The 20,978-nt window shown below is 43.9% G+C and overlaps 1 protein-coding gene across 1 annotated transcript in view; it reads left to right on the top strand.

Moving 5' to 3' along the window:
• The window catches only part of NT5E (5'-nucleotidase ecto), a 153,378-nt gene that overhangs the window by 124,635 nt on the left and 7,765 nt on the right, over positions 1-20,978 (top strand). The window contains exon 7 of the mRNA XM_068231108.1: positions 8,660-8,809. Coding sequence (XP_068087209.1) covers positions 8,660-8,809 — 150 coding nt within the window. The remainder of the gene's footprint in view (positions 1-8,659; positions 8,810-20,978) is intronic.

Raw genomic sequence — 20,978 nt, forward strand, 5'->3', positions numbered from 1 at the left:
ACAAACACGCAGCTAGCAAAGTGCTAGCTGCGTGTTTGAAAAAAAAAATGATGCAAATCTGCCCAGCAGGGCCTGAGCGGCACCCTCCGGCGGCTTACCCCGTGTCCAGCACGGGGTTACTGCTAAGGAGGTTAAGTACTTTGCATCTGTGTGTTATGTGCACAACTGGAATTTGTGAATTTGCAAAAATGCATTTGCCGTGGATCTAATGTATTTCAACAGCATCACATTGCATTTAGGATTAACCACTTTGTCCTCCTTGACGTATAAAAACGTCAAGGAGGACAGGCTCGCTCCCGCGCGCTCCCGAGGCTGATCGCGCGCGTGCACGCGCACTCTCGGCCGCGGAGTCGGTAGCCACGGAATCAATGTATCAGGCTATGGAGCCCGATCATTGATTCCTCTCCCCCGCTGAAAAAGCGACAGCTTCTCTCGGAAGCTTCGCTCTTTCTGAAGCTGTGTCCCTCTAAGCGTACATTGTACGCTTAGAGTGACGTCATGTAAAAAAATCGAGATTGCCATCTTGTGGCCAAAAAGTAAAACTACAAGTAAATACCCAAAAACATTACAATACACCAATATTTCCCCAAATAAAACACTTTTATATCCCACCCTCCCAAAAATGCCCACATAAAATGTTTAATAAAAAAAAACAAAAAACATTACTATTAAAAAAAAAAAACCACAAATATTTACCTAAGGGTCTAAACTTTTTAAATATCTATGTAAAGATGAAATATTTCTCTCTATTTTTTTTTATAAGCTTGTAAATAGTGATGTATGCAAAACGGAAAAAAAGCTCTTTTATCTCCAAATAAAATATTGTTGCGATACATTGTGATAGGGACATAATTTAAATGGTGAAATAACCGTGACAAATGGGCAATAACAATACGTGGGTTTTAATTATGGAGGCATGTATTATTTTAAAACTATAATGGCCGAAAACTGACAAATAATGAATTTTTTCATTTTTTTTTCTTATTCTTCTGTTAAAATGCATTTACAGTAAAGTGGCTCTTAGCAAAATGTACCCCCCAAAGAAAGCCAAATTGGTGGCGGAAAAAACAAGATATAGATCAGTTCATTGTGATAAGTAGTGATAAAGTTATAGGCTAATGAATGGGAGGTGAACATTGCTCGGATGCATAAGCTGAAAACGACTGAGATGTTAAGTGGTTAAATGCGAATCTGCATGTGGGAATTTTCTGTGTTTAAAATTCGGACGGTCTTTTTTTTTTTGTGCGTTTCAGTGCAAGTTTGTAAGTCAATTACATGTATTTTATACATATTTGTACATTAGCTTCATTGGTATTCATACAGAATTTGCATAGCAATTTTTCAAATAGAAACACATTTACAATTTGCAAATTCACACTCAGAAGTCCATACAAAAAAATAAAACAATAGGAAAACCGTAGGATTTTCCCACAATAAAAAGAGTGAACCCTCCCTAAATTGTGCTGCTGGGACAGTGTCAATAAAATGCTAATTTTTCTACTTGCCTGCAAATTTCATATTGATCTAATTGGTCTATTCAAATGTGATTGCAGCAGATTTTGATTGTCCCAGTTCCCAGGTGTATGGAATTTATAGTCAATTTGCAATAAGTAAGAAAAATTGCATCTCTTTGATCATCTCTAATGGTGATGAATGATATCTGATTTTGGGGAAAAAGTATATTTTGTTGTGTTAGCTATGTTTTTTCTTCTACTGTATCAATTATAAAAATGTAATGGTAAAATGGCAGAGAGGTCAATAAGGGGCTTCGTTGGTTATTTTACCTTGTAAGGGGTGTATGTGTTGTTAAGTCTTGGCAGAAAATAGGGGGACTTATTTCTGGTAACAGATTGCATTTTGGAAAAATCGGATAGTCACTTTATAATGCCGTATTTATAAAACTGTGATCAGATTGTGTATGGTGGCCATTAGTGCTTTGTTTGCCATATCAAAAGTATGATACCGTGGCAATCCACAGCTCCATTTATGTAAATAATGTAACATCTGGCCAGTGCTGACTTTATCTAATTGCCAGAAAAGGAGAAGTATGTGGACTATTGGCATTGTGGTTATGTAGAAATGCTTCTTAATGTGGCAAATGGGGGGTATTCTATACAAAATCTCAGACATCCACTGTTCTCAAAGCGCTGACCAGTATTTGGTGACCTATAACGCAGTGATCATGCTATCGCTTTATAAATGTGGTGTATGTTGGCAATAGCTAATGAATGGCAATCCACCATAAAAGTAATAATTATTTAAGCTGGTTGCCAGCTTGCATTATTTCAGCAAAAATAATGCTGTTTTTTTCCTTGAACAGGTTTTGTGCCCCTTATAAATACGCCCCGGTATTTTTATTGAAATTCCCCAGTTCCATGACTTTCGTTACACCTGTTGTTATAGATCCACCTGTTGGTATTTACCCACTATACCTCCATATACAGTATTCTTTTTACAACACCTTTACATATTATGCCCTCATAAAATGCCCCTAGTGACCATTATTTATAGCGGAACAGGTCATTTTAGCACCGACTTCAGTAGGCATTTAATACACAGCAATTAGGAGGGGGGGGGGGGGGGGTAAGTATAGGCATTAGGAGGGGAGGCTGCTATTAGGCTTTCAGAGGGGCATCAGTGCATGACCTGGCAAGGGAGGGTTAGTGTGAGAGTAGGGGCTGGGTAAGTCTATAGTAAAACATTGGTAATGTTACATTACTGATATTTTAACTAACAGCTCATCCGATGCTAATTAAACAGGCGTTGCTGCAATAAGTGCTCTGTTTATAGTGCCTCATTACATTATAGTTTCCCCTGCTTATATAGCCCTCCATTATGCCTCCTAACTATAGTCTGGCTGTATACTGTAACTCCTTTGTAGTGTTCTTTATTTAGTACCTACTATTCTCCTCATAGTTCTTCCTGTATAAGGTCCCCCATACAGTGTTTCCTTATAGTGCTCATTTGTTGTCTCCCCTCGCCCTGGCTCCACTTCCCCTCATAGAGATGTGCAGCATGAACCCTGCTATAACTTACAACCATGTCTACCCATTCCTTTAATGCTAAAGGAGCTCCTGTCTTGTCTCAACCTGTGTCTGTACAAAGCTGCAGTTTGATGAAATCCTCAGGCCACAACTAAGGAGATGGCAGGTCGTTCTACTAGCTCCTTCTTCTCAGCTGCTTCTGAACCCATGCCCAGATTCTAGGACAGGATATGTAGCTTCAGAAATCTTATGGCACACAGAAAGATATTTGAGCATGTTTATAAACTTGCATGCATGTTTCCAGGTTATCTTGTCAAGTCTGACAGAATTGTTTAGCACCTGACAATTAAAAAGGACTAAAACATAGGTACAGTAATATCACCCTTGTTTTGAGTATTTTATTGCTTATTGTGGGCCTAAAAGATGTTTTATGGATAAGGTGTGAAGAAAGGAGAAAAGTTAATTGATCTACAAAATATTTTGTGCACCCACCAAGTGAGAAAAAGTAGGCAGGAAAATTAAATTCAAGTTAGTTTGACAGAAACTATTTTGTCAATGTTCTTGCTTGCTAGAGCCTGAAAATGAATGTTGATTAATGTTCTTTCCAAAACATCTCCTGTTAGAAAACAGTAGTAAAATGGTGTACATATGGTTCTGCTGCATTTCATTTGGGCCCAGGGAGATGCATAAAGATGGCTTTCCCTGAGCTAGTAATCTCTGGGAATATAATAAATACAGTGGTTTGCAAAGGTATTCGGCCCCCTTGAAGTTTTCCACATTTTGTCACATTACTGCCACAAACATGAATCAATTTTATTGGAATTCCACCTGAAAGACCAATACAAAGTGGTGTACACGTGAGAAGTGGAGCGAAAATCATACATGATTCCAAACATTAAAAAAAAAATACTGCAAAGTGGGGTGTGCGTAATTATTCAGCCTCCTGAGTCAATACTTTGTAGAACCACCGTTTGCTGCAATTACAGCTGCCAGTCTTTTTAGGGTATGTCTCTACCAGCTTTGCACATCTAGAGACTGAAATCCTTGCCCATTCTTCTTTGCAAAACAGCTCCAGCTCAGATTAGATGGACAGAGTTTGTGAACAGCAGTTTTCAGATCTTGACACAGATTCTCGATTGGATTTAGATCTGGACTTTGACTGGGCCATTCTAGGACATGGAGATGTTTTGTTTTAAACCATTCCATTGTTGCCCTGGCTTTATGTTTAGGGTCGTTGTCCTGCTGGAAGGTGAACCTCCGCCCCAGTCTCAAGTCTTTTGCAGACTCCAAGAGGTTTTCTTCCAAGATTGCCCTGTATTTGGCTCCATCCATCTTCCCATCAACTCTGACAGCTTCCCTGTTCCTGCTGAAGAGAAGCACCCGCAGAGCATGATCTGCCACCACCATATTTGACAGTGGGGATGGTGTGTTCAGAGTGATGTGCAGTATTAGTTTTCCGCCACACATAGCGTTTTGCATTTTGGCCAAAAAGTTCCATTTTGGTCTCATCAGACCAGAGCACCTTCTTCCACGTTTGCTGTGTCCCCCACATGGCTTGTGGCAAACTGCAAACGGGACTTCTTATGCTTTTCTGTTAACAATGGCTTTCTTCTTGCCACTCTTCCATAAAGGCCAACTTTGTGCAGTGCACGACTAATAGTTGTCCTATGGACAGATTCCCCCACCTGAGCTGTAGATCTCTGCAGCTCGTCCAGAGTCACCATGGGCCTCTTGACTGCATTTCTGATCATAGTTCTCCCTGTTCGGCCTGTGAGTTTAGGTGGACGGCCTTGTCTTGGTAGGTTTACAGTTGTGCCATATTCCTTTCATTTCTGAATCATCGCTTGAACAGTGCTCCGTGGGATGTTCAAGGCGTTGGAAATCTTTTTGTAGCCTAAGCCTGCTTTAAATGTCTCAATAACTTTATCCCTGACCTGTCTGGTGTGTTCTTTGGACTTCATGGTGTAGTTGCTCCCAATATTCTCTTAGACAACATTTGAGCCTGTCACAGAGCAGCTGGGGGACGAATACTTTTGCAAACCACTGTATATTCGTACTGATTTCCTAATTTGTCTCTTGGCCACGTAATTTTATAGTTTTCATTACTGTCAGGTTACCAGGAGGCACGTACCTGAATCTTTGGAAATCAATGAGATGAGGACAGACACTCTTGCAGGACACCACCCACAGTCCCTGGAGTGTGAACAGGGATTTATGAGCAATAACAGGCAGGAGGGCTTGAACTGTGACTTGGTAGCTGGCCACTAAAGTGGAAGATAGAGTGATGTGCAGATGTGGAATCAGCTAGTAGGCTGAGTTGGCACCAGTGGCAACAGGAACTGCAGAAGCAGGTGCAGTGTTAGGAACAACAAGCGAGGGTTCAGCAACTGTGTGCGTAGGAATACATGCAGAGGTCGGCAACAGACCAGACTCTCGGACGGAGCAGAGGTTGACAACCAATCGGGTCCTCAGACAAGCCAGGGTCAGCAACGGAGTGGGTAGTCATACAAAGCCAGGGTCGATAACAGAGCGGGTTCTCAGACAAGCCAGGATCAGCATGAGATAGGAAATCAGGACAGAGACAGTCAGGTCACAGGAGTAACAAACTAGCTGCAATACTACAGCTGTTGGCACTCCTCAACTTAAATAAGCCGTTTGTCTCAAATGTATATATGCATGCGCATACACACCCGCACACACATGCGAGAGTTCGTGCCTTTCGGCCCAAGCCTCAAGTGGTGCATGTTTGGCGAATGTGTGCATGCCGTTACGCATCCCGCATTGCGGAAGTACGCTTTGGTGCGCATGGACACCTGTTTCTTTGCTACTGCCTGGTGAGCATGTAAGTGACTGTGACAATCACGGTCTATGGGGATCCCAAATCCAGCGCAGTGTGCTTGCCAAGAAGGCGCCGAAATAACCTGACTTGAGTTAAATGTATTGAATCAAGGCCAGTTAGTTTAAACTCCCAAATTGTATTATTGTGTTGTTTGATTTTCTGGCAAATTTTTGGTCCTGTGTTCACATGTTTTTTTTTTTTTATAACTTGTTTGCTTTAATGTTGCTCTTGATCTAATCTGAACATTGTACTGTGGTATACTGCTTATCTTTTTAAATTTACTTAAAATGTTGCCTTTTTTATGATAATATAATGAATTACTTCTTTTGTTCCTAAGCACCTTACTGGAGTTGTCTCCACCCTTTCCCATGCTTATAAAAGATTTCTTTTCTGAAGATATATGGTAGTTTTAATGACTCAGAACTTTACTTATTAAAATAAAAGTAAGGGTTAGATTGACTCCTAGGCAGCACATTAAAGCGAGAAACAATTGTTGACTCTCTTTTAAAAATGTTGATCGCCTATCTGTTGTTCTTGGCCTCTGATTTGATTTGGAATGTGTTAAGGTGGCCATACACTTATAGATTACTACCCAATGTGGCAAAATAATAGATTCCTCTCTGATCAGAATGGATCCAGAGAAGAATTGATCCCTACCACACAGAGCACATACATTTTCAATAGATTTCAGAATATGGGACATCGGTCTACTCTTGTCCTGTCACCCCAAAATTTTACTGTCTAATACTTTTAATCGGTTCTTTGTCAAAATCGTGTGTATGGGACCCTTTAGATGGGGATGATTAGCGCAGATATGCATATAAGGTGTCCTGACTCACTCAGTCATGCTGTTTGCTTGTTGTGACTATATGACTCAAACAAGACTGAAGCTAAAAGATCTGCAGATCAATCAGCCAAATTGCATTTTTAATTGTGGCAGCAGCATTATCAATATTCCCTAGAAATGTCTAAAAAGATAAATTCTACATCCTGGAATAGCAATACCGTAGTCCATATCTAGATCAAATATCTTTAAAGGTGCTCAGGGTGCAAGATTTTCCTCCATACATGAACACTTTATTCTGCTGGGCATGTGCAGACCGTACTTACACATGGCCAGTATGGATGAGCTCGTTCACGATAGCACTCCCAGGCAGAAGAAATAGGCTCAGACCAACCCAGTGCTGGAACTGTGGACCGGGAACTGTTTTAGACTACTAGAGGCTTCTCATTACTGAAAGCTATCTATCTCATCACTGGTATCTGCTATTGCTTTAACATATTACAATGGCGTGAACTCTGGAAGACCCCGCATTCTATTTTATATTTTTTTACTTTTCTTTCTTCATCTTCGTTTACCTTTTTCTATTTTCCTGGATCTATGCCTAATGTCTAATTGACGTAGTTCCTAATCAGTTCCAGTGTCTTGAGGAAAGAAGAGTTTGGCTGAATTCCTAAATAAAGAAAAAATGGTTATGTTCTGATATCCCAAACAATGGTTTGTGCTAGTTTGTGCAGGGGTTTGCTCTTTTAGGCCCGGTTCACACTTGCGGTGGCCCTCCGGAATCGCCGTGCCGGAGCCGCACCGCCTGCAGAACGGACGGAACGGACGCACGGCATAGCAATTAAAGCCTATGCGTCCGTTCACATGGGTCCGTTCTGCAGAACCGGAGCCGGACCGGATCCGGGCCGGATCCGGACTCCGGCTTCCGTTCCAACATGCGCTATTTTTTCATCCGGCCCCTCCGGCAGCCGTATCCGGGGCGGAGCCGGACTGCACCATCCGGCCAATACAAACAAATGGGAACCGGAGGCCGCACAACACACTGGCTGAGAAATCCGGATCTTCTACCCCACTTCCTATGCGGATTTTTGCGGCGATATTGGCTGGGGACACATGGGCAAGCATTTTGGAGTGGAGCAGCACGAGCTGGAGGTGTTGGCAGGATGTTGGCAGCATGTCGGAGGTGGAGGTGAGTGCTAAACAGCAGAGGGCCTGATTGACCAGGTCCCCCTTCTGCTGACCTCCCAGACCCCAACATTTTTTTTTTTTTTTACGTATATTTTGCCAAACGGATCCGGATCGCATCCTGATTACCACCTGATGCAACCTGACCGGATCCGGATCGGATCCGGATCAGAACCGTACGGTTCCGATCCGGATCCGGTCCGGATCCGGTCAGGTCATCCGGTCCGTTTGGCAAACAACCGCTAATGTGAACCGGGCCTTACTGCTATGCTTTATATCCTCTATAATAAAACCCCTGTGTCCCTGCGTGTTCTGTCTCTGTGTAGCTGGTCCGTGCTTTTTGCTACTGCGCATGTGCGCAGCACGGACCCAGCCTCACAGAGACAGGAGGACAGGGCCAGGGAGGCGGGCAGGCGTGTGAGCGGGCGTCCGTGTGCGCAGTAACCTGCGGCGGCGAGAAACAGACCCTAGAGCCCGTTTTTTAAATGGGCTTGGGTCTAGTAGTAGAGCTATAATTTACTATCTTCCAAATGTAGAGACAAACAACCTGTTTAGATGTTTTCTATCATAGATTAAAATATGTTATTCCCTGTACTAGTTGCATGTACTTTATGGAATATGAGGTATTCCCAGGGAATAGTGGTCTTTGCACAAAATCATTTATTTCCTTAAGTAGGGTGTCTCACATCTACAGCCCAACACCTTCCTTCAGAATAGTTTAGGAATGTTCTTTCCCCTCATGTTTCAGTATTTATAGTGGCTCTGAGTCAGAACCCCACTGTCACCGATTCAGGATTAAATCCTGAATATTGTACTAGAGACTGGGCTACAAAATGGAAAATAATATTTACACGTTTGAAATCACAGGAAGCATAACTATGGAAGACTTGTTATCGGTGCTACCATTTGGGGGTACATTTGATCTGATCGAAGTAACGGGGTCTACCCTAAAAAAGGCATTTGAGCACAGCGTACATCGATATGGAGCTAGTACAGGAGAGTTCCTGCAAGTTGGAGGTATGTAGATGTTATCAATATGAGTATGAATTGTATGTAAATAATGCTTTACTATGAATTGTGAACTGATAAGTATATTTGCTTGTGACATAGGTTAAAGAACATCAAGTAGGTTTTTTTTTTACGACACTTGTGTACATGTAAGGATTGTGTGCATGGAGGATTGGAGATGCTCACTGTCAAACCGTGTAATGGCAGTTTCTGTCCTGTAACTGATTTCCACACAGATTTCTATTTTACAAAGGTAGGTTTCACTTTAAAGTGAAACTCAGAACTTCTTTTCTGCTCTAAAAGATACGCAACAACATAATAACCTTTAACCACTTGAGGACCTAGGGCTTTCTACCCCTTAAGGACCGGCCACTTTTTTTCCATTCAGACCACTGCAGCTTTCACGGTTTATTGCTCGCTCATACAACCTACCACCTAAATGAATTTTGGCTCCTTTTCTTGTCACTAATAAAGCTTTCTTTTGGTGCTATTTAATTGCTCCTGCGATTTTTACTTTTTATTATATTCAGCAAAAAAGACATGAATTTTGGCAAAAAAATGATTTTTTTAACTTTCTGTGCTGACAGTTTTCAAATAAAGTAAAATTTCTGTATACATGCAGCGCGAAAAATGTGGACAAACATGTTTTTGATTAAAAAAAAAACATTCAGTGTATATTTATTGGTTTGGGTAAAAGTTATGGCGTTTACAAACTATGGTGCAAAAAGTGAATTTTCCCATTTTCAAGCATCTATGACTTTTCTGACCCCCTGTCATGTTTCATGAGGGGCTAGAATTCCAGGATAGTATAAATACCCCCCAAATGACCCCATTTTGGAAAGAAGACATCCCAAAGTATTCACTGAGAGGCATGGTGAGTTCATAGAAGATTTTATTTTTTGTCACAAGTAAGCGGAAAATGACACTTTGTGAGAAAAAAAAAAAAAAAAAAAAGTTTCCATTTCTTCTAACTTGCACCAAAAAAAAATGAAATCTGCCACAGACTCACCATACCCCTCTCTGAATACCTTGAAGGGTCTACTTTCCAAAATGGGGTCATTTGTGGGGTGTGTTTACTGTCCTGACATTTTGGGGGGTGCTAAATTGTAAGCACCCCTGTAAAGCCTAAAGGTGCTCATTGGACTTTGGACCCCTTAGCGCAGTTAGGCTGCAAAAAAGTGCCACACATGTGGTATTGCCGTACTCAGGAGAAGTAGTATAATGTGTTTTGGGGTGTATTTTTACACATACCCATGCTGGGTGGGAGAAATATCTCTGTAAATGACAATTTGTTAATTTTTTTTACACACAATTGTCCATTTACAGAGATATTTCTCCCACTCAGCATGGGTATGTGTAAAAATACACCACAAAACACATTATACTACTTCTCCTGAGTACGGCGATACCACATGTGTGGCACTTTTTTGCACCCTAACTGCGCTAAAGGGCCCACAGTCCAATGAGTACCTTTAGGATTTCACAGGTCATTTTGAGAAATTTCGTTTCAAGACTACTCCTCACGGTTTAGGGCCCCTAAAATGCCAGGGCAGTATAGGAACCCCACAAATGACCCCATTTTAGAAAGAAGACACCCCAAGGTATTCCGTTAGGAGTATGGTGAGTTCATAGAAGATTTTTTTTTTTGTCAAAAGTTAGCGGAAAATTGATTTTTATTGTTTTTTTCACAAAGTGTCATTTTCCACTAACTTGTGACAAAAAATAAAATCTTCTATGAACTCACCATACTCCTAACGGAATACCTTGGGGTGTCTTCTTTCTAAAATGGGGTCATTTGTGGGGTTCCTATACTGTCCTGGCATTTTAGGGGCCCTAAACCGTGAGGAGTAGTCTGGAAACGAAATTCCGCAAAATGACCTGTGAAATCCTAAAGGTGCTCATTGGACTTTGGGCCCTTTAGCGCAGTTAGGGTGCAAAAAAGTGCCACACATGTGGTATCGCCGTACTCAGGAGAAGTAGTACAATGTGTTTTGGGGTGTATTTTTACACATACCCATGCTGGGTGGGAGAAATAACTCTGTAAATATACAATTGTGTGTAAAAAAATCAAAAGATTGTCATTTACAGAGGTATTTCTCCCACCCAGCATGGGTATGTGTAAAAAATACACCCCAAAACACATTGTACTACTTCTCCCGAGTACGGCGATACCACATGTGTGGCACTTTTTTGCACCCTAACTGCGCTAAAGGGCCCAAAGTCCAATGAGTACCTTTAGGATTTCACAGGTCATTTTGCGGAATTTGATTTCCAGACTACTCCTCACGGTTTAGGGCCCCTAAAATGCCAGGGCAGTATAGGAACCCCACAAATGACCCCATTTTAGAAAGAAGACACCCCAAGGTATTCCGTTAGGAGTATGGTGAGTTCATAGATGATTTTTTTTTTTGTCAAAAGTTAGCGGAAAATTGATTTTTATTGTTTTTTCACAAAGTGTCATTTTCCACTAACTTGTGGCAAAAAATAAAATCTTCTATGAACTCACCATACTCCTAACGGAATACCTTGGGGTGTCTTCTTTCTAAAATGGGGTCACTTGTGGGGTTCCTATACTGCCCTGGCACTTTAGGGGCCCTAAACCGTGAGGAGTAGTTTGGAAATCAAATTCCGCAAAATGACCTGTGAAAACCTAAAGGTACTTATTGGACTTTGGGCCCTTTAGCGCAGTTAGGGTGCAAAAAAGTGCCACACATGTGGTATCGCCATACTCGGGAGAAGTAGTACAATGTGTTTTGGGGTGTATTTTTACACATACCCATGCTGGGTGGGAGAAATAACTCTGTAAATGGACAATTGTGTGTAAAAAAATCAAAAGATTGTCATTTACAGAGGTATTTCTCCCACCCAGCATGGGTGTGTAAGAATACACCCCGAAACACATTATACTACTCCTCCCGAGTACGGCGGTACCACATGTGTGGCACTTTTTTGCACCCTAACTGCGCTAAGGGGCCCAGAGTCCAATGAGTACCTTTAGGCTTTACAGGGGTGCTCACAATTTAGCACCCTGCCCACTTGCCAGGACAGTTAACAAACCCCACAAATGACCCCATTTTGGAAAGAATACACAACAAGGTATTCCATGAGGGTAATGGTAAGGTCATTGAAAATTTTATTTTTTGTCACAAGTAAACGGAAAATGACACTTTGTTAAAAAATAAAATAAAAAAAAAATTCTGCTAACTTGTGACAAAAACTAAAATCTTTTATGAACTCACCGTGCACCTCACATAATACTTTAGGGTGTCCTCTTTCCAAAATGGGGTCATTTGTGGAGTCTGTCCTGGCATTTTAGGGTCTCTGCAATCATTACATGTATGGCCAGTATTAGGAGTTTCTGCTATCCTCCTTATATTGGGTATACAAGTAATGCACTCTGGGCTGAAAGGAAAAATGAACGGCAAACATACCTTGCTCCACATCAATGGCAGATCTTCCTCCACATCAATGGCAGTGATAACCTCAGGAGAGAGACACCCCATGCCACCCTGCACTCAGGGTGAGCCACCAACTTATGTGACTGGGCCTCAGAACTTTAGTATACAGCATTATGCCTGTAGGATACAGCAATATGCCTGCCAATAGAGATGACTCTGTGTGGCATTAAAGCATCATCATAGGCCCAAATCACATATAAACCGGGGGTGTCCACACTCAAGGGAAATTCAAACATGCCGTCTTATATCGCCAACCCAGGACAGATCAGCAATATCAAGCATGGAAACCGATCCTTCTTGCCACTTTTATGCTTACCCGTTTGGTTTTCAAGCTTACCTCTCCTCTCCCTGCGACAATGTGCGAAAGACCACTGAGTGTGTGCCTACTCCTGTGTCTGGAGTTCCCTAGGTTCTAATAGTGTACCTGCTCGTGGTACCTCTCAAAACACGGCCCTACGCATAGGCCAGGCTGGTCAGGACAGCGGGGACAATAAAAATTGGTGTCATTCCTTCTTCCAGTCCTGCTGCAGACACGACAACGTTTTCTTCGGATGCGTTGACCTGGGGCACACGGAATCTGATAGGCGTAATGCCTACCATGCAGTCGGCTAGTTGCATCTGGGGGGGGGGGCCTGGCACCTCCTGGATACAGGATGTCCAGAATGATCTGTTCCTGAAATTGGAGGAAAGATCCAGTTCTCCCAGCCTTACTGTAGAGAACAAAGCTGTTGTAAACTGCCAATTGAATCAGATAAAAAGACACTTTCTTATACCAGCGTCTTGTTTTCCGGGCAATTAAATAGGGCGCTAACCTCTGGTCATTGAAGTCCACCCCTCCCATGTTGACATTATATTCGTGGACGACAAGGGGCTTTACAATGACCTTAGTTGCCCGTTGAATTTGGACTGTCGTGTCTGTGTGAATGGTGGACAGAAAGTAAACGTCCCTCTTGTCCCTCCATTTCACCGCAAGCAGGTCTTCAGTACGCAAGGCGGCCCTCTGCCCCCGTTGAAGTCTGGTGGTAACGAGCCGTTGGGGGAAGCCCTGGCGACTAGGCCGCGCAGTGCCACAGCATCGGATTCCTTCTAACTTTAAGTGCTGAAAGAGGGCCACACTTGTGTAATAATTGTCCACAAAAAGATGGTACCCCTTCCGGAACAAGGGTGACACCAAGTCCCACACAACCTTTCCACTGCTCCCCAGGTAGTCAGGGCATCCGACCGGCTCCAATTTTGAGTCTTTTCCCTCATAGACCCTAAAACGACATGTATAGCCTGTGGCCCTTTCACAGAGCTTATACAGTTTCACCCCATACCGGGCGCGCTTGCTTGGGATGTACTGTTTGATGCCAAGGCGCCCGGTAAAGCGTAAGAGGGACTCGTCTACGCAGATGTTCTGTTCAGGGATATAAGCATCTGCAAATGTTGAGGACAGGTGGTCTATGAGGGGCCGAATTTTGTGGAGCCGGTCATAAGCAGGGTCTCCCCTTTCATGACAGGTTTCGTCGTCGTTGAAGTGCAGGAAGCGCAGGATGGACTCAAATCGTGTCCTGGACATGGCAGCAGGGTACAAGGGAACATGATGTACTGGGTTCGTAGACCAATACGCCCGCAATACATTCTGTTTCATTAGTCCCAAGTGAAGGATAAGGGCCAAAAAGATTTTAATGTCGGAAACTTGGACTGGTTTCCACCCGAAAGGCTGGGCATACATGCTCTCCGGGTGCTCGGTGATGAATTGTGTGGCTTTACGGTTGGTCTCAACCACAATTAAGTCCAAGAGAACCTGGGTGATGAACAGCTGCAAAAAGTCTAGGGCCGTTCCTAGATGAGCTGTCGCCACCTGGACTCCAGACTGGGCAGTGAAAGGGGGCACTACGGGTGCGGCGGAATCAGGGGATTGCCAATCTGGTTGTGCCAGCACCTCTGGGAGTCTATGGGTACTACGGGCCCGTCTTCTTCTTGGTGGCTGCGACGGGGGTACTACTGCACTTGCCACCGTACCAGTTTCGACTTCCATGCTGACGCTCACCACTTCGCCAGGGTCTACAGAAGTACTGGTACCAAGTCCAGGAGATGCTGCGCTGCTGGTGCCTGCCTCACCAAGAAAACTATCAACAGCGCTAGCACCACCCTGCTGCCCTTGAGGCGGATCCTGCGCCACCTGCGGTCTAACGACTTGGGGTCTGGTACGCCTGGCTCTAGCCGGGACCATAGCCTCGTCATCACTATCGGTCAGGGAACCACTGCTTTCTACAGGTTCAAAATTGGACCCGGAAGATTCGACGGATGATTCTTCCCAAAAGAACTCATCCGACTGGTCCATGTACCTGTATACCTCGTCATCGGAAAGCCCCCTTCTTGCCATTGTGGATTGCTAAATTTATGGGGTTTTCCTCCGAGACTACCCAGAAAAAAAGAGCACCTACCTAGCAAAAAGGGAGTATTTGAGAGGTATTGGGGTTAAAGGAAGTGGGGTCTCAGAGGCAATCAAACAATCACGGGACAATCAAATACAATTACAGCACAATCGACTCCAATCACAGCACAAGCAAATCTGATGCACTCGGAAGGTGGTAATTGGGTGTGGTGGGGGGGGGAGGGTAGGGTTGGTGTGGTGGGTTGGGTGTGGTGGGGGGAGGGTTGGGTGTGGTGGGGGGGAGGGTTGGGTGTGGTGGGGGGGAGGGTTGGGTGTGGTGGGGGGGGGGACAATCGAAGCCGATCACGGGACAATCAAATACAATCGCAGCACAATCGAATACAAGCGCAGCACAATCAAATCTGATGCACTCGGAAGGTGATGGGGGGTGGTGGTGGGGTGGGGGTTGGTGGGAAGTGGGGTCTCAGAGGCAATCAAACAATCACGGGACAATCGAAGCCAATCACGGGACAATCAAACACAATCGCAGCACAATCGAATACAAGCGCAGCACAATCAAATCTGATGCACTCGGAAGGTGATGGGGGGTGGGGGTGGTGGTGGGGTGGGGGTTGGTGGGAAGTGGGGTCTCAGAGGCAATCAAACAATCACGGGACAATCGAAGCAGATCACGGGACAATCAAATACAATCGCAGCACAATCGAATACAAGCGCAGCACAATCGAATACAAGCGCAGCACAGTCAAATACAATGCACTTGGACGGTGATTAGGGGGGGGGGTCTGAGGGCGATTTGAGGGGGTGGGGGGTTGATCAGGAGCCCGCACGGGGCAGACTGAGTACTGATCTGATGAGAGGCAGACACAGGGGGTTACTGATCGCAGATCAGTTAGTGATCGCTGGGGAGGACAGATGTAAACAAAGAGCAGGGGATGTAATCAGGAGGGGGGTATGAGGGCAATCGAGGGCCTGGGCAGGTGATCGGTTACCCCCGCGGGGCAGTTAGGGTCTGCTCTGATGGGTGGGGGTGCTGAGGGGTGATGGACAGGTGATAGACAGGTGATCAGAGGGGGATCAGAGGGCGATCAGGGGGTAAGGTAGCTGTATACAGATGTATACAGTATACAGGGGGGTAGTCTGGGATGGGGTCTGGGGGTGATCTAAAGGTAGGGGGGGGGGATCAGGGGTGACTAGGAGGCAGTTAGGGACCTAAACTAAGGGGCAGCGTCGCTAGTTAGTGGCAGGTGGGGGGGTGGGGGTTTTGCAGGGGTGCAAGGGTGCTAGGCAGGGGTCTGCTGGGGTGATCAGGGGGGGTATGAGGCCTGGGGTGGGTGATCAGGGGGCTGTAAGGCAAAAAAAAGGCTGTGTGCTGGGTACTTACAAAGTGCTTCCTCCTCGCTAGTGGTCTCTGCAACAATGAGACCACGAGGCGAGGAGGAAGCACGTATAAGGCACTTTGTTTACTTAACAAAGTGCCTTATACATTCTGATTGGCTACAGTATCGGATTCCTCCGCTCGCCGGCTCTGCTAAGTGGCCGGCGAGCGGAGACAAAATGCCCAAGTAACGATCCCGGGCGGAGGATCGCGTCACTGATGACGCGATCGCTCCGCCCATGCCCCTACAAGGACCGCCGCCAATTGTCAATACGGCGGTCCTTGCGGGGTGCACTTCCCGGCCGCCAATTGTCAATACGGCGGTCGGGAAGTGGTTAAAGAAAACATTTCTTTTTTTACAGTTGATACAATTGCTACAATAAATCTGCAGTGTCTCTACTTCCTGTTTTCACGGAAACGGGCATATTGTTAACATCCTGTGCTTTCAAAGGAGCTTATCTGCTGAGGTAGTCAGCTGACACAGCTAAGGGATCAAATTACAAGACACAAATGAGGGGGTGCATTTCTCTCTGTTCCTTCTGTCCTGTGCAAGAGTTCAGGTCCACTTTAAAGTATACCTGTAGGAGGAAAAAGTTTCTCAAAAAGATACTTAACTCAGTAGAGGGAAGCCCCTGGATATTCCCCTCAAACCTCCTCGACAAGGGTGATGGAGCGCGGCTGCAGTGCACATGGCTTGAGCTGCTCGGGTTTGGCTTTTTCCGCCATTCTCTAGTTGCTCCGTGCTATTGCGAAGCAGGCGTGAGCCATCATGCATCTGCACAGTGCGTCCATGCTTATTCGTGTATGGGAGTGCAGGCTCCTGGGCGGTGGTGGTCTGGAGGAGGATGTGGGAAGTCTCTGTTGGATACAGAGGCTTCCCTTTATTGAGGTAAAGTCACAGGTTTGCTTTACAGTTTTGAAACTAAAAGACATTCTGTTGCCAGCGATGGACTTGGATAGGATAAACATGCCCTTCCTGCCTGAACTTTGTAAAAACAACCAAAGTAAATGACAGCACAAAGTTATTCCAGACAGGTAAAACTTGATGGCTAAAACATTTTCTGGGTAGAGATTTAGATTACATACAGACTGGTGACAGCGGTCATGGATGCATTCGCTTGCAAACCTACAGGGGCAATGCACAGCCCCTCTGGACTAAATACAAGCCCTGAATGCAAAGCAGATGCAAATTGTGTGCTAATTCTAATCTAAAGCTTTGTGAATAATTGTGAATCAGTGAATGCAGCTAGCCACTAATATACACACATTCAATTCATACAGCAAAAGGAATGGCAGTGCTTTCAAAAACTCATACCTGAATGTTTTAATAGTATAAGATTTGCAGAGCTCCAATACTCCTGGGCTAAAATACACACCAACACTCATTGCAGGCACAAAAGTGGGGGAACATAACTTCAGTGAGAGGTGAACCTATACCTGAATGAATTATCTGCCACAATATGCAGAGCTCCAATGACCACTGGACTAAAATACATACCTAGCTTCACTTCAGGCAAAGGGGGGTGTTAGCTTCAGAGATAATATGTGCACAAATTATGCTTACTAGACTTCCCCACGGCTGTGACGGACCCCCTTGGGGAAGACCTAACGCTAATCTAGCAATAAAAACACATTTCCAGTGCAGCTAATCAGACAAATGGTATACACATTTGATAAAACATACATACAGTATGTATGTTTTATCAAATGTGTATACCATTTGTCTGATTAGCTGCACTGGAAATGTGTTTTTATTGCTAGATTAGCGTTAGGTCTTCCCCAAGGGGGTCCGTCACAGCCGTGGGGAAGTCTAGTAAGCATAATTTGTGCACATATTATCTCTGAAGCTAACACCCCCCTTTGCCTGAAGTGAAGCTAGGTATGTATTTTAGTCCAGTGGTCATTGGAGCTCTGCATATTGTGGCAGATAATTCATTCAGGTATAGGTTCACCTCTCACTGAAGTTGTTCCCCCATTTTTGTGCCTGCAATGAGTGTTGGTGTGTATTTTAGTCCAGGAGTATTGGAGCTCTGCACATCTTATACTATTAAAACATTCAGGTTTGAGTTTTTGAAAGCGCTGCCATTCCTTTTGCTGTAGAGATTCAGATTAGCACAGTCTCAAAGTAAATTTTAACCCTTTACATCCCCCACATCTACATTTCCTTATATTTTAGAGGTCTTATAGTTTACATTTTACTAAATGTAGGTTAGTGTTACACAGTGACTCAGACACATTGAGAAATTAACTTAATGATTACCAGTAATTTAAATACTCCTAATTCGGGAAACTATTGAGAAATATACTTAATGATGACATAAGATACGCCTAATTCTGGAGCTTGTTGAAAAATTAACTGAATGATGAAAGAAAACACTCCTAGTTCGGGGATGCTATGTACTATATATATAAGTAGAAACTTCCCTTGTCCAAATGACATTAGAAGTAACATACCTTTCCAAAAGCGTGCACATAGCGAGCATGCCTGCATCACTAGGAGTGATTTCTATACCTGCCTTCCCATGCACAAGCAGCTAGGACACCCTCAGTTTTAAGTTTCCTCAAACTTTTGCCTGATCCACTGTATTTTCCACTGTAGTGTGATCACAGAGAGGAAACGGCAAAGGATACAGAAGTGTACATGCAGTGGCTGGGTGAAGACTGAATAGGAGTAACAGAGCTGGTGCATGGGAATGTAGCTGTGCCCTCTCCTGGCACCTTCCAGGAGAAGGGTGCAGCAGGGGGCTAAATGGGGCAATACAATGAGGGGAGCACAATAATGGGTGCACCATATCAGGGGAAATGCCGTATTATTTTTCAGCAGACCCTGAGATACTCTTCCATTAAAATAAGCAGAGGAAGTACTGGTGTGTGTGTATATACAATATAATATATGTGTGGCTAATATTACACTGACATCACACTGTGGGAGCCTTGTTGCATTGTAGGAAATAACAGCTGTTTCCAACTGCCCCAAAAAAACAGCCTCTCCTTCCACAGAGATCACCTGCCAGCAGTGAAAAATGTCACCATGTGATAAATTTTAGACTGTAAATCAGGTAAAGGAAATATTTTACAATGGGCAGTCACTGACTAAATCATTTAAGCACTTTTATTCATTACATTATTTTCACTGTAGTTCCTCTTTAAATATAGGTGTGTCTTATGGTCTGATAAATACGTTACCTTAAAGAGGAACTTTAACCAAGAATTGGACTTCATCCCAATCAGTAGCCGATACCCCCTTTCCCACAAGGAATATTTACCTTTGCTTGAATAGATCATCAGGGGGGTCTGTGTGGCTGATATTGTAGTGAAACCCCTCCCACAGTGTGATGTCATGGTCCTGACTGACTGCTATCTGTGAACCTCGTAGCATTGTGGGGAATATTGGCTTTTTCCAACTGCTAAGCAAGCAATATTTACCTCTGTGCATAGAACTCTCAGTAAACAAACATTCTGTACAGATCACCTGGCAGAACTAAAGATGTCGCCACCTGTGATAAATTTCAAAATGTGGGCAAACACTGACTAAATTATCTATAAATGAATATTGTAAAAAATATTTTTATTACTTTTATTACAGTGGGCAAATACTGAGTAATCTATTAATGAATATTATAAAAAAATAAAAAAAATTTATTCATTGTTCTTTTCACTACAGTTCCTCTTTAAAGAGGAGCTGTTAGGTATAAGGTCTCAGAGAAAATAAACACATATATCAGTAGCTAAATATTGGCTGTACTTACATTACATATGCATTTCACTGTCCACGTTTGTACTTCACAGAATTTTTATATAGTATTTGCAGAGAATGATGCTCCTGACAGCTCATGGCAGGTTCCATGTTTGTCTGTCTCCTATGAAGCCAAATGTGATGTCATATCCTCCCTGCTTCCTGATGATTCCACTCACAGAAAAGCTCGTAATGAATAACACTACTGTGCAGTGAATATTAATTAGCCATGTGGCTAGGAACAATAGCGGACTCCTGCAGTGTACTCTGCCCGGAGATTTATCAGTGCTGTGCGCTGGACTGAGTTAAGCCTAGTACACACTAGCAATTTTGATAAGCCAATCATTGGTCAATTTTACCATCTCCATGTAGTATGACCATTTACTTATATAATCTGCATAGAATTGAAAATCTGTTTGGTCCTCATACTACATGGAGGTGGTAAAATTGACCAATCGTTGGCCAATCAAAATTGCTAGTGTGTACTAGCCTTTACATGCTGTTGTAACTTGACCCTGTAACTTCTCACTAGCAGCCGAGGGGAGGGCCCCAGAATGCTTTGCTGTATGTTATGCGGCCTCTTGTCCTTTTAAGAGCTTGGGAATACAGAGCCTTGCTGTCAGCACACATCAAAAGTAAGAGAGATTTTTAACTTCAGTATTGCCTTTTTGGCTTGCTTCTAAACTGTTTAACACAGGAGAATAGAGGTTTAAATTAGCTTTTGCAGCCTGACAGTTACTCTTTAAAGTGAACCTTAAGTGAAAAAAAAAGAGTTGTACTCACCTGGGGCTTTCCTCAGCCCCCTGCAGCTGATCGGTGCCCTCGGCGTGTCTCGCTGATCCTCCTGGACCCGCCGGCGTCCACTTCTGGTTTCGCCGTTAGGACCCGACAGGCTGGGAACGCAAGTGATTCTCCGCGTTCCCAGCCACAATAGCTCCCTCTAGGTTGCTATAGCAGCCCTCTATGCTGCTATAGCAACATAGAGGGACCTATTGTGGCTGGGAACGCGAAGAATCACTCACGTTCCCAGCCTGTCGGGTCCTGACGGCGAAACCGGAAGTGGACACCGGCGGGTCCAGGAGGATCAGAGGGACACGTTGAGGGCACCGATCAGCTGCAGGGGGCTGAGGAAAGCCCCAGGTGAGTAGAACTCATTTTTTTTTCACTTAAGTGTCACTTTAACCATTTCCATACCAGCAGTCTCTGGCTCCTTAAAAGGACTTCCGAGG

The sequence above is a fragment of the Hyperolius riggenbachi genome, chromosome 4, assembly GCF_040937935.1.
Source record: "Hyperolius riggenbachi isolate aHypRig1 chromosome 4, aHypRig1.pri, whole genome shotgun sequence".
In the NCBI taxonomy this organism is placed as follows: domain Eukaryota; kingdom Metazoa; phylum Chordata; class Amphibia; order Anura; family Hyperoliidae; genus Hyperolius; species Hyperolius riggenbachi.